Source organism: Mesoplodon densirostris, chromosome 2, assembly GCF_025265405.1.
Source record: "Mesoplodon densirostris isolate mMesDen1 chromosome 2, mMesDen1 primary haplotype, whole genome shotgun sequence".
In the NCBI taxonomy this organism is placed as follows: Eukaryota; Metazoa; Chordata; class Mammalia; order Artiodactyla; family Ziphiidae; genus Mesoplodon; species Mesoplodon densirostris.
Genome location: NC_082662.1, coordinates 51,243,739 through 51,256,276, shown reverse-complemented (window position 1 = coordinate 51,256,276; position 12,538 = coordinate 51,243,739). Strand labels below are relative to the sequence as shown.

The 12,538-nt window shown below is 35.4% G+C and overlaps 1 protein-coding gene across 4 annotated transcripts in view; it reads left to right on the top strand.

Moving 5' to 3' along the window:
- The window catches only part of MYSM1 (Myb like, SWIRM and MPN domains 1), a 41,434-nt gene that overhangs the window by 1,436 nt on the left and 27,460 nt on the right, over nt 1-12,538 (top strand). For 3 of the 4 annotated variants that reach the window (XM_060089869.1, XM_060089868.1, XM_060089866.1), the window contains exons 2-7: nt 2,332-2,407; nt 4,261-4,331; nt 6,284-6,361; nt 6,455-6,478; nt 7,821-7,899; nt 10,656-10,754. In XM_060089869.1, coding sequence (XP_059945852.1) covers nt 2,332-2,407; nt 4,261-4,331; nt 6,284-6,361; nt 6,455-6,478; nt 7,821-7,899; nt 10,656-10,754 — 427 coding nt within the window. The remainder of the gene's footprint in view (nt 1-2,331; nt 2,408-4,260; nt 4,332-6,283; nt 6,362-6,454; nt 6,479-7,820; nt 7,900-10,655; nt 10,755-12,538) is intronic. The other variant, XM_060089870.1, reaches the window with a different exon arrangement.

Genomic DNA, 12,538 nt, shown 5'->3' with positions numbered 1-12,538 from the left:
AATCTTTAGGCAAAGCAGTCCGAGTCTGTACAAACGAAAAGGAAGCCTTTAATAACAATCATTGTTCACATTTGTGTAGATCAAGTTAATCTTGATCAAGTGCTGTTACATGCATGATTTGATTTACTTTTCACAATAAGTCTGTGAAATAAATGGGAGGGATTCTTATCTGCAGTCCAGAGAGAAATGAGCTGGCCTTGGAAACACTAAAGATCATCTGAGAGCATTGGCTTTACCCCTTTCCATGGGTTCTTCTTTACTTTTCTGATTGTGTTTTATTTTTCTTTTTCCTTTTTCTTTCCATTCTCATTATTCTGCTGAGCCTTAAGTCTGCTGGTGGCACCTGTAATCATATTAGTCTCAGGCAACCAGTAACAGATGACTGGTTCCTGATGGTCAGAGCCATTGCCTTACACAATTCCACAGAGCATCATTAACATTATATTCTGGTGAAAGTTGCTCCTTGGTGTTGGGGGCTCTGATCACATGGCATTTGGTGTGAGTGAACACTTAGTTGCCCCTCTGAATTGTGTAGTTACAGCTGATTATAACATCTGTGGAACGCTTGAGGATTAAGTGAAAACACATTTAAGTCCTTGCTAAGTGCTGGTTACCAAAGTTAGAAGATGGTGTTGAAATGTTTTGGTTTCCCTTCTTTGTCATCCTCCATTTCTTCTGCTTATTCTTTAAATCATAACGTTCCAAGGGATTTTTGTTGTAAGACTTCTCACTAACCACACAGTCCAGCTCTCAAGACTTAAATTTCTGTTAAGTTGGACCATATGAAAATTTCCCAACGTTCCACCATTTTTGACTTACAAAAACAACAGTTTCTTAAGTTCCACCCAATACATGCTGATGTTTCCCAAATCTCTTTCCTGAGCTTCACATCCATTTATCCAATTCTCTGAATCTATTTGCCCTTGGACTTTCCACAAGCTCCTCAGCTTCACTTTATAGAAACTTTCCTTACCCAACCTGCCTCTCCAAGTTCCCCAGTTCAATGAGTGGCACCATCCACCCAGTCATGCAAGGCACAGACCTAGATTTTATCCCTTTTCCTTACCTCTCTCCTTCTATCAAAGTCTGTTGATTCTGAGTATCCTCTCAAATGTGTTCACTTCTTCCTATTCACACTGTTTGTTCTTTAGGTCTGAGTTACTGTCACCTCTCTCTAGTATCTATATAAATCACTCCTTCTTAACCACTTCTTGTCTCTTTGACCCCCTTCTAGTCTTTTCTGAAGTTAGAGCAGTCTTTTCTTACATCCAGATCTTATCGTGTTATTCCCTTCAGTCCTCAATTAGCTTTATGATAAAATCTTTATTCCTTAGCTTCTAGAGACCTGTGTGATCCATGCCCCACCTATCTTGTTCATTCAGTCATTCAACGAATATTGATTATCTTTTATATGCCAAGCCCTGGGTATATAGCAGTCATCCAAACTAAGTCCTTGCTCTCATAGAACTAACATTCTTATTGGATGAGACAGACAGTAAACCTTATATATATGCCAGATGGAGTTAAACCTGTAGATAGGTTTTTGCAGTCTAAGAGGTACAAAGTCTTTACACTAGACTGAGAAAAGTCAGTAACTATGAGACTTTATAACCTCAAAATGTACAGAAGCAAATATTAAATTTAATTATATATCACAGATTGGGCCTCCTCAAACTTAACTATTCAGGCTTTTTCCATATGAAGTGAACAGTGTGACTTTAGAAACTTCTAATTAGTGAAAAGAGTGAGAATTAAAGTTTAATCCCCCATGAACATAGAAAAGCCCCCAAGTAACCCAAGTTAATTTTTTTTTTTATGTGAGTTGTTACTAAAGCATCACATTTCTTATCTCTTCACTGTACTGTCCTCCTTTGAGTATTTTCTTTTGGTTCTTCTATCCTTGCTTTTTCTTCATTTTGAGGGTGGTACTGTTGATGGGTGGCTTTTATGCTTCAGATATAACTAAAAGAATTAATTGTAAAGTTGAATTCCTATATACACATGCATATTCATCAAAAGAAATCTGAAGTGTTGGTTCATAGCCACAGAATATGTTGTAGTTGCTGTCTGGAGATATTTTTTCCCTAATGAAGTTGTTTATTGGGAGAAGGAGAAGTCTGATATTTAGCAATTGAAATAGGGTGGCTTAAAGCCACTATATATTTCACAGGCCAAAAGTAGAGCAGGCATCTGCAATGTTAAATCTGTTAAGGGGGGAAAGAAACTAAATATTTGCTTAACATCTGAAACCTTCCAATCACTGTGCTCTGTAAATTATGTTCATTAACTGGTATAATCTCACTTTCATACCCATTTTCTTAATTACTACAGAAGTGATGAAAATACAGCATCTGTTTTACAAGACCACTATCTTGACTCATCGTGGAGAACTGAGAATGGTCTTATTGTAAGTATTTTATGGGAATATCAGGTGCATTAAGCTATTACTCAGTACCCAGAGTACCTCTTTTTTTTTTTTTTTTTTAAACTTGGTGCTAGTTCTCAGCAGTCACAGAGGTAATATATTGAAACCTTTTTCTTAACTTAAAAATAGAAGGAATTTATTCTTTCTTCTTTTGACTTTGAAAAAATGGCCTTTTGAGAATCAACTTAGGAACCAGTTAGATTTAGGTATGAATCAGTGCTCTATCACTTATCAGATTTGTGAACCTTAGTTTCTTCATCTAAAAAATCGGGATCGTTGCATGCTTCGTTTCTTCATTTAACAGTTATTTATCAAGTACTTACTATGTGCCAGACACTGGGCCAAGTTTGGAGGATACACCTGTAATCAAGACAGACATGGTCCTGCTCTCAAGGAGCTTATATTCTAAAGGGGAGTCAGGTGGTAAACCAGTAGACCAATTATAGATCATGAAGGACATAAGCAAGATGCTGACTGAGAGTTACAAGGTGGGGAACCCACTTTAGATAAAGTTGGTGAGGGAAACTGAGGAGGTGACGTTTAAGTTGAAAACAGGAGTAGATATGTGAAGAACTGATGAAAACTATTCTAGGCAGAAAGAATAGCACAAAGGCTCTGGTTGAAACCCAGTGTCTAGAATGTAGTGGGAAAGGGGGGGGAATGACAGCTGTGACAAGGTTGGAAAGGCAAATGAGGGGAACCAAAGAGACTAGTTAGGACACATCTGTAGGAATCTAAGCACCATTTGCTGGTGGCTTGGCCTGAGGTTGTGGTAGAAGTTGACAGATTTGAGTTATGTGTTGGAGGTAGAACTGCTTGGTAGATGGGGTGTGGGGATTGAGGAAAAAGGAAAGAATCCAGGATGATTCCTGGGTTTCTAGCTGTAATAGCTTGGTGACTAGTAGTACTGTTTACAAAATGGGGAAGGCAGGGGGAGAAGCAGGTGAATGTATGTGATGGTGAGTTGTATTTTGAATATGTTAAGTTTACGAAGCCTATTAGAGGGGCTTCCCTGGTGGCACAGTGGTTAAGAATCCGCTTGCCAAAGCAGGGGACACGGGTTCGAGCCCTGGTCCGGGAAGATCCCACATGCTGCAGAGCAACTAAGCCCATGCACCAGAACTACTGAGCCTGCGCTCTAGAGCCCACGAGCCACAACTGCTGAGCCCATGGGCCACAATTACTGAAGCCCATGTGCCTAGAACCTGTGTTCTGCAACAAGAGAAGCCACTGCAGTGAGAAGCCCACACACCACAATGAAGACCCAACACAGCCAAAAATAAAAAAAATAAATAAATAAATTTATTTTTTTAAAAAAAGCCTATTAGAGATCCAAGTGGAAATTTTGAGTGGGCAGTTAGTTATAACAGTCTAAATAGAGCTTGGAGAAGAGACCTGGGCTGAAAATTTTTAAGTTTTGAGAGTTAAAAAAGAGTATGATTATTTAAGGAGAGATTGTGGCTTAAGGGAAAAAAAGAATTGTGGTGAGTTTTGGAAATAGGTGAAGTATCTAGCAAAATGCCTAATACCTAATAGTTCCTCATACAGGATAGCCATTATTACTTTATCATGGGTAGGAGCCTGAGCCTTGGAATCCAAGGCTCAAGTCTCTTCTCTCCTGCTTGAAATGTCAGTGAATGCCTCTATGGATGCATCTGTGAAGAAGTAGCGCCCATCTCATAGCATTATTGTGGGAATCAAAGATATGTCTGTGTGCTCAGTAAATGGTAGCATTATTATTTGTAATCATTGTATTGTGTATTTTTATTTAACAAAACAGAAGATAATTTCAAAAAGCAGTAAAGAAAGAAATTTATTCTTCCTTTTTTTAATAGCCTTGGACTCTGGATAGCACCATCAGTGAAGAGAACAGAGCTGTCATTGAGAAAATGTTGTTGGAAGAAGAGTATCCTTTAATGATTATGAGGAAAGTAAAGATTTCAGGGTTAAAAATCCATAAATGCAAAACTTACAGAAGAGACCACTGTTAGTTACTAGATAGTATATAACTGCTAGTATATAATGTGTTACCTGCCTATTGTGTTTTACCACTAAGTTTGAGATCTGACTCAATATTTTTGAGTTTCTGTTGTCAACCAACTCTTTATACTATCTTAATATTGAGTAGAAATTATAGAGGGTTTCATTTTTTAATTTTTTGGGGCCACACCGTGCGGCATGTGGGATCTTAGTTCCCTGACTAGGGATCGAACCTGTGCCCCCTGCAGCGGAATCATGGAGTCCTAACCCCTGGACCGCCAGGGAATTCCCTGTAGAGAGTTTTAAATCGGCTAGAATCTCTAGTCGAAGTCCAGATCATTCAGTCTAAATCTCCATTTTCAGTTATATGAGATGTTAATTTGTCCAAGGACATAGAATTAAAATATGTAAAAGTTCTCACTTCTTACTCTACTGATTTACAGGTATGAATGGGAGCAATCCAAGTAAAAAGCATAAAACTATAGAAGGAAGATTTTTTTCCACCAGAAGTTGTAGGTCCTTATTCACAGTTCAGCCACTGGCTTCTTGTCCTTATTTCTTTCATCTATTTGTGATGTTTGCAACTTAACTTTTTTGGGACTCCATTTTTTTATATATAAAATGAAAGGATTGAACAAAACGATTTCTGATTTATAAAGGTTACTGATACTACTCTAATAAGTAGTGAGTGGTTTATTTTCAACTCACCTGTGTTTCATGGATTTTTATCTCCTCTTTAAGCCAGAATATCTATTCTTTTTATTCCCAGTTATCGCTATGTTATTTTCAGAGTGTCTTTGTACCTTTAGTTATCATAGGTTAACCCTTTTTAGGCTTTCTTCCTCTCTAACTCTCCCCAAACATTACAGTTATAGCCTAGATCATTGCTTTTCAGTAGAAAAATAGTGCAAGTCACATATCATTTACAGTTTCTAGTAGCCACATAATTGTAATAACATTTTATTTAACCCAGTATATTTAAAATATTGTTTCAACATTTAATCACTATATAAACATTATTGAGATGTTTTACATTCTTTGTTTTATACTCTTTGAAATCCAGTGTGTATTTTATACTTACATCTCAGTTTGTACTAACCACATTTCAGGTACTCAGTAGCTACACATGTGGCTATTGGCTAATATGTTGAACAGTGCCGTTCTAGATTAATGAATATTTAAGTAGTCACTGGTTCATTTCCAGATTTGGAAACAAAATAATGAGAGTAAAAGCTATGTGAGCTCTTGGAGGACAGGAATAATGTTTTCTCTTTGTCCTCAGCACCTAGTACCTAGCATAGTGCCTCATGTACACAATACATGTACACAAAATACAGTGTTTGTTGAGTGAAGAATATCTCAGACTAATCTGAAGTATTGCAGTATAGGCTAGGTTTAGAATGTCTGAGAGGGAGACTCTCTGGTAAATTTGACCCAAGCATTTGTTATTTTTATTAAGATAGAGAGCAACCCTAAACTCTTCTCTGTTACTTTCAGAAATATGAAAGCAAATACTCCTAAAATTACCCTGGATAACCAATCAGATTCATCTGTTAAATTCTCTATGTGTTTTAGGAGAAAAGATTTAAATAAAACATTAAGGATATATCTTCTCTTAGCCACTAAATAAGGAAGATAAGAGAAACTAACATTTATGTAGCACACATTTTGTGCAGGTACTGTGTCATGTGTGACTTCACATGTAATATTTAATCCATATAACAACCCTGTGAAGTATAAACATTTTTGTCATAATTTTTGCAGACCTGGTTTAGCTAGAATTCAAGTGTGACTTTCATAAGTATGTGAGTGCCTACTTTAAGTTGCATAAAAATTATAGGACTTTATTTTTTTTAAAGTTCCTTAGTAATTACACAGGTATTATTTATCCAAAAAGTCACTTCCAGGAAAATTCTGGCTTGATCAAAAGGAAGATGATAAAAAATACATGAAGAGGTAAAATCAATTTATAATACTTTTAAAAGTCTGAATTGTATTTTTAAAAACTTCTTCACAAGCTTCCTTATTTTCTTTTTTCATGTGGTGCAGTCTGCAGAAACCAGCAAAAATCATGTATGTACTTACGTTTTATATTTTAAAATCTTTTGGATTAGTTAAAAGTTATGGAAAAATTAAGCAAAAAGTTAATAGCTGGCCTGTGGAAAAGCCCTCTTGACCTTGGGTTATACAAAAATATAAAGTCAAAATTTCTTGTACAGATGTTGGAATGTCACAAGATAATTTTATTATGTTATTTATTTGTCGGAATTTTTTTAGGGCCCTACAAAAAGGTGGTTTTCTAGGGATTTGTGGGGAACATTTTTATAAAGCTGCCCTTTAATATGTTAGGAATTGACTTGATTTCTGTTGCCCTGTCAGTTAGTTTTCAGTCGTTTCAAACAAAAATTTAATTTGAATTTGTGGCTTTCAAAAATTATCTAGAGGGCTTCCCTGGTGGCGCAGTGGTTGGGGATCCGCCTGCCGATGCAGGGGACACGGGTTCGTGCCCCGGTCCGGGAGGATCCCGCATGCTGCGGAACGGCTGGGCCCGTGAGCCATGGCTGCTGAGCCTGCACGTCCGGAGCCTGTGCTCCGCAGCGGGAGAGGCCACAGCAGTGAGAGGCCCACGTACCACACACACACACACACAAATTATCTAGAAAAATTAAGTATTAACTGTTTTATAAACATCCTTTCCCTACAATTGAAGAAAGTTTGATGTTATTTAGTGTTTCTAAACTTTCATGTTTATAATCCCTTAGAGGGTAGATTTCCAATTACCAACAGTTTGAGCCCTGAGCAGACTTTGGCTTTTGCATTTTGCTGAACAAACAACAGAAACCAAATGAAGTCAGTGAAAAGATGAATGGTTTGCTTGAATTAAATTAGTGAGATTCATCACTATTTTATTTTTAATTTCTTAATGTCCTGCATTTCAAAAGCAATAAATGTAATGTCATAGTATTTTTACCTGTGTTCTGGCTTGATATTTACATAGATTTACATAGAAGAATAAGAGAGATGATATTTCTGGAGCCAATTTAAACTCTGACATGCCAATTGACAAGCCAATTTAAACTCTGGATTTGGAAATATATTAACATCTGCTGCTTTGTGTCCAGTCTGAGGAAGCCTATTTGTTATCATATTGACTTCCTTTGATGTCTTTTAGTATTATCTTCACTCAGACCCAAGGATTATGTTTTTGGGGGCTCCTATCTTCCTGAGCTAGAGAAGTATACAAGACAGGGCAAATCTGTTCCCCCAGGTGGAGACTGCAGCCTTCTTCTTCTCTTTTTAATTCTTAGATTCAAAGTATTAAATGTAGCCCATGGCTGTGTATAACCTTTAGCTGCATAAATATGGAATGTTCCATTTCAGAAATTTTTTTTGCAATTCTTCTTTTTCCCCTCAGGGTACACTCTCCTACAAAACCAGCCAGTTACTCAGTAAAGTGGACAATAGAAGAAAAAGAGCTGTTTGAACAAGGGCTGGTAAATAGAGCAATTTTTAATTTATAGTAAAATAATTCTAGAAGCAAATATTGATAGAATTATAAGGTTAAATGAATTTATAGAGACTGGAAATTTCTTTCTAATTACAGTGATCATATCTATAGTTTTTCTGTAGTTAGAGTGATGTTTGTAGTGTAGCATAAGAGAATTCCTTTTAACTCATACCTAAGTAAATAAAATATTAAAATAGATTTGGATCAATATTGATTTTCACCCCTTTTTTGTATTAATAAAATCCAAGAAATTGTACTATATCTGCATACATGACACCAACTACCTGGATTAAAAGGCAAAATTATTTGGTTACCTGATCTTTTCTCTAGGGAAAAAACATGTATATTTGGAACCGTCTGGGTGATCAGCTGAGTTTTTTTTTTAATTCAGATATTTGGCATTGTGCACACAGTCTAAATATTTTAGTGGATGTAATTAAAGACCAGTAACATTACTTTTGCATGAATGTTTCACTGAGATCTATTTAAATGTCCACAAGTTGCATAATGGAAAAAAATATGTGCACAAGTTTCTAATTATGAGAAAACTCCGTAATATAATGAAGCTTAACAAAACATGCAGGAATTTTTTTTTAACTGTCAATAGTAGATTATATCTTTTTCTTACATGTTACCCAGTATTGTACTAATTAATTTTGAAATTATATATTTATATATTACGTATATAGAATATTTATGTAATATTATGTAGGATTCATGAATGCAAATTGAAACATCATTGTTAATATTTCTGCAGATGACAGGAAATAAAATGTGTTTGTATTTTTATAGTTAACATCACCATGACATCTATGTTCTGTGATGTTTTATATAAATACATAAACTGTTTTGAGGGTTTTATCTCCTGAGATTTTTCTCCTGTACTGTTGATGTTTTTTATATTGGTATTTTAGTCTGTTGCATGATTATCATTTATATAATCTAATTAACTAGTCGTTTATTTAAGATAGCTGACAACTTTGGTGTTTTGGTCATTACCAAAGATCAGAACACACACACACCCATACACACACACGGGTTGTGAATTTTTAGGTTATTGTTGACTTTGGTGGTAGTTATAAAGGCTGTATCTGCATGGTTCAAAATTCAAATGGTACGTGAAGTCGTAGGGTGTTAAGTCTCCCTGTGACTCCCGTCTCAACCTTTAGTTCTCTTTGCCTCAGGTAACCATTGTCATCTGTTCTTGTATATCCTTCCAAAGATACTTTGTCCCTGTAAAAGCAAGTGTCTATTTATTTAGGTACATATGTAGATATCTATATCTTTATCTACCTATCTATCTATATACATAGATACTTTAAACCTAGAATATTTTCCCACAAAAATACATGGAACCATTGGTTGTATTCCCAGCCTTTTAACCTATTAGTATCATTTGTTTATAGACTGAATTCTGTCAGGCTTGAGAGAAGGAAATTATGTGGTACTGAATGATGAAAGATTTTTCCTTCTCTGTCTTGTCCCTTTGCTCTGTCTTTAAATTGGTAAATGTTTTCTTTGCTCCTCTTGTTAGTGTCCCCTCTCCAATTTTCGTAGTGTCCAAGCCCCTGCAATCCTAACTAGTCAAACTTTATCCAAATCCTTCCTGTTTCCAAAAGTGATCCATGCTACCAAGTCACCTATTTGCCTTCATCACACAATACAGATAACTAAATCTTCAGTAAGTTGATCTCAGTTAGGTATTAGTTAAGAACAATCTTAAATAGTTAATTTATACTTAGTAATCATTTTCTCAGAAGTACTTTCAGTTTTAAGAAATTGTCCATATGTCAGATTTTCTAATGAATCAGAAATAAGTGTATAAATTAAGGTTTATCATTTAGGTCAGAACTTTGAAGATGACTTATTGCCATAAGTCATGACTGTCTTGACCTGTAAATCTGGCCCTGGAATCAGCTTCTCTGAAATGTGGGGTTTTTTTCTTTAAATAGTTTTAAGAATTCTAAAAAAGGATTGTTGAGCTACTTCGGGAAGTAAAGAATATCTTGTGTTGGACATAATGTAAAGGAGATGTATGTATCAAATGATAGGCTTGATACCTAAAAATCCTGTCTCGCTTTAAAATTATAATCTGTTCCTGTCTGTACTGCAGAACACACCAGAGCTCCCTCAAGTTTTTAGTTTTTCCCTGCACAGCTTCAGTATAAGTAGGTATACAGCCTTTGACAGTGGAGGGGTGTAGGGAGATCTTGGTTGCAGGTCGCTTCATTTGATTCACTCTTGTAAGTCAGTTTACTGTGGTATCTGTATAGTGTAAAAGTATCTGCTATGGAACATATAATAGCTATTGTAACAGACAGAATCTGGGTAAAAAAAAATATTTTGAAATTAGTGTCAGAACATATTCAGTTGATTCTATAATTGGAAGATATAACCTGCCTCTCTTTCAGGCACTTTCTTTTAAGTTATCTTAAATTTGGAACATCATAATGTACACTACTAATACATAATGTTAGGAATACATAGAAGTGATGGGTCTTCATTTAGGTAGCTATGAAAAGAAAACAAATTTCTAAATCATTTTGGTCTGTTTTCAGAAGTCAAGATTTGAAAAGAAGAATGTGGGCTTTGATTTTAGGAGTCTTAACTATGTATTGTATGTGAGGCTTCATTGTGTGCTTTAGAAAATAAATAAAGATAGGATTTTTTAAAATATGGCAGTAGTTTGGAATATTAAGTAAGCTAATCAAAAGCTATTTCTTTTCCATTTTGATAACATAGGCTAAATTTGGCCGAAGGTGGACCAAAATTGCAAAGCTAATTGGAAGTCGCACTGTTTTACAAGTGAAGAGTTATGCCAGACAGTACTTTAAAAATAAGGTAAGCAGAATAAAATACCCTAGTGATAATATTTAAAATAAATAAAATTAATAAGCAGAAATACTTCTTTAATTCAGGCATTAAAGTCTTAATGTTCAAAGTTTTTATAGTGAAAGTACTTTATACCCATAAAGTACCCTATAAATGTTTGTCTTCAGAAATCTCAAAGCATATATTCAACGTATTGAGTATTGCTATTAAATAGGTATTATTATTTTACTCCACTTAATTTCATGCAGTTAAATAGGACAAAATATTAATTGCTCAAAAACATCCTATAAAGCAAATAATATTCCAAAGAGAAAACCTTAGAGGTCATTGTTTCCTGGAAATTTAAATTTCTTTTCAAATATTTGCATTAAACTTTTAAGAATGATTAGAGCTTAGGGGCCAAAAATGCTAACATGATCCTAAAATCTTTTTAATAGCAATGAAACTTGTACAATTATTATGAAGAATTGTCTGAAAACTTTAATAAATTGCAGTGTTCAGAAATGTACAGTTATGGTCTAGTTCCTTAGTCTTTCAAGTAATTTGTGCTATATTCAACCATGTAGTTTTGATACTTAGAATTTTTCTAATATGTTCTACTTGAGTTCTCGAAACATAATTTTGTAGAATTTGAAAGTATATTAAGTGAAATTTAGTGTTTTAATGTAAATAGGGTTGGCCCTTAAATGAAATTTGGTGTTTTCTTTTAATGTAAATAGGGTTGACCCTATTTACATTTTCTTTTTTTTTTTCTTTTTTTTTCTTTTTTTTTTTGTAATACGCGGGCCTCTCACTGTTGCGGCCTCTCTTACTGCGGAGCACAGGTTCCGGACGCGCAGGCTCAGTGGCCATGGCTCACGGGCCTAGCCACTCCGCAGCATGTGGGATCCCCCCGGACTGGGGCACAAACCCATGTCCCCTGCATCGGCAGGCAGACTCTGAACCACTGTGCCACCAGGGAAGCGCTACATTTTCTTTTAATGTAAATAGGGTTTGAACTGAGCAGGTGCACTTCTATGTGGATTTTTTTCAATAGTAAATACTATAGCACTGCACAATCTGCTGGTGCAGAATTGCAGATGTGGAAGAACTGCAGATGGTGAGGAACTGCGTATACGGAGGGCCAACTATAAGTTATATGCAGATTTTCAACTGTGTGGACGGTTGGCACCCCTAACCCCCTTGTTCAAGGATCAGCTGTAATGGGGTTTACCCTGTATACAAGATTTATCTAACTCAGTGTCATTTGGGCATAGGAAGTAAGTAATGGAATGGATTCATTGTAAATAAATCATCTACTACCTCTTAATCAGCAAAAGCATTTTCAAGACAGCCTGCTAAGGTTATGGTATTGTGGAACAGAATAAGCCTAATTTAGTTATTCTTACTCCCATGCTTCTCAGACTAGAATGTGCGGGGCATCTTGTAGTGTCAGTTTTACTCAAAGGCTTGAGGTGAAAGGGTACATTTTAATATTAAAAGAAACAATATATAATGAAATATAATGCAAAATTTTATCTAAATTCTTAAGCTAAAAACTGGAGACTTCAAATAAATAGCACGGTTGTTAAAGGCTATTTCAGGCTGAATGTCCAAATCTCCTTTTCCCTCCTGCTACCTTTTCCTTCTCCTCTACATAGTAAGCCAGGTAACCTCAAATATGAGATCCTGGGAGTCTATTGTGATAAAGGATCTATAAATAATCTCTCTTTGGAAGCTGTCATCCCTTGGGTATATCAGTTGTACAAGATTTTTCAAAAACTCTATATGTAACAAAGGTTTTATTTCAAATC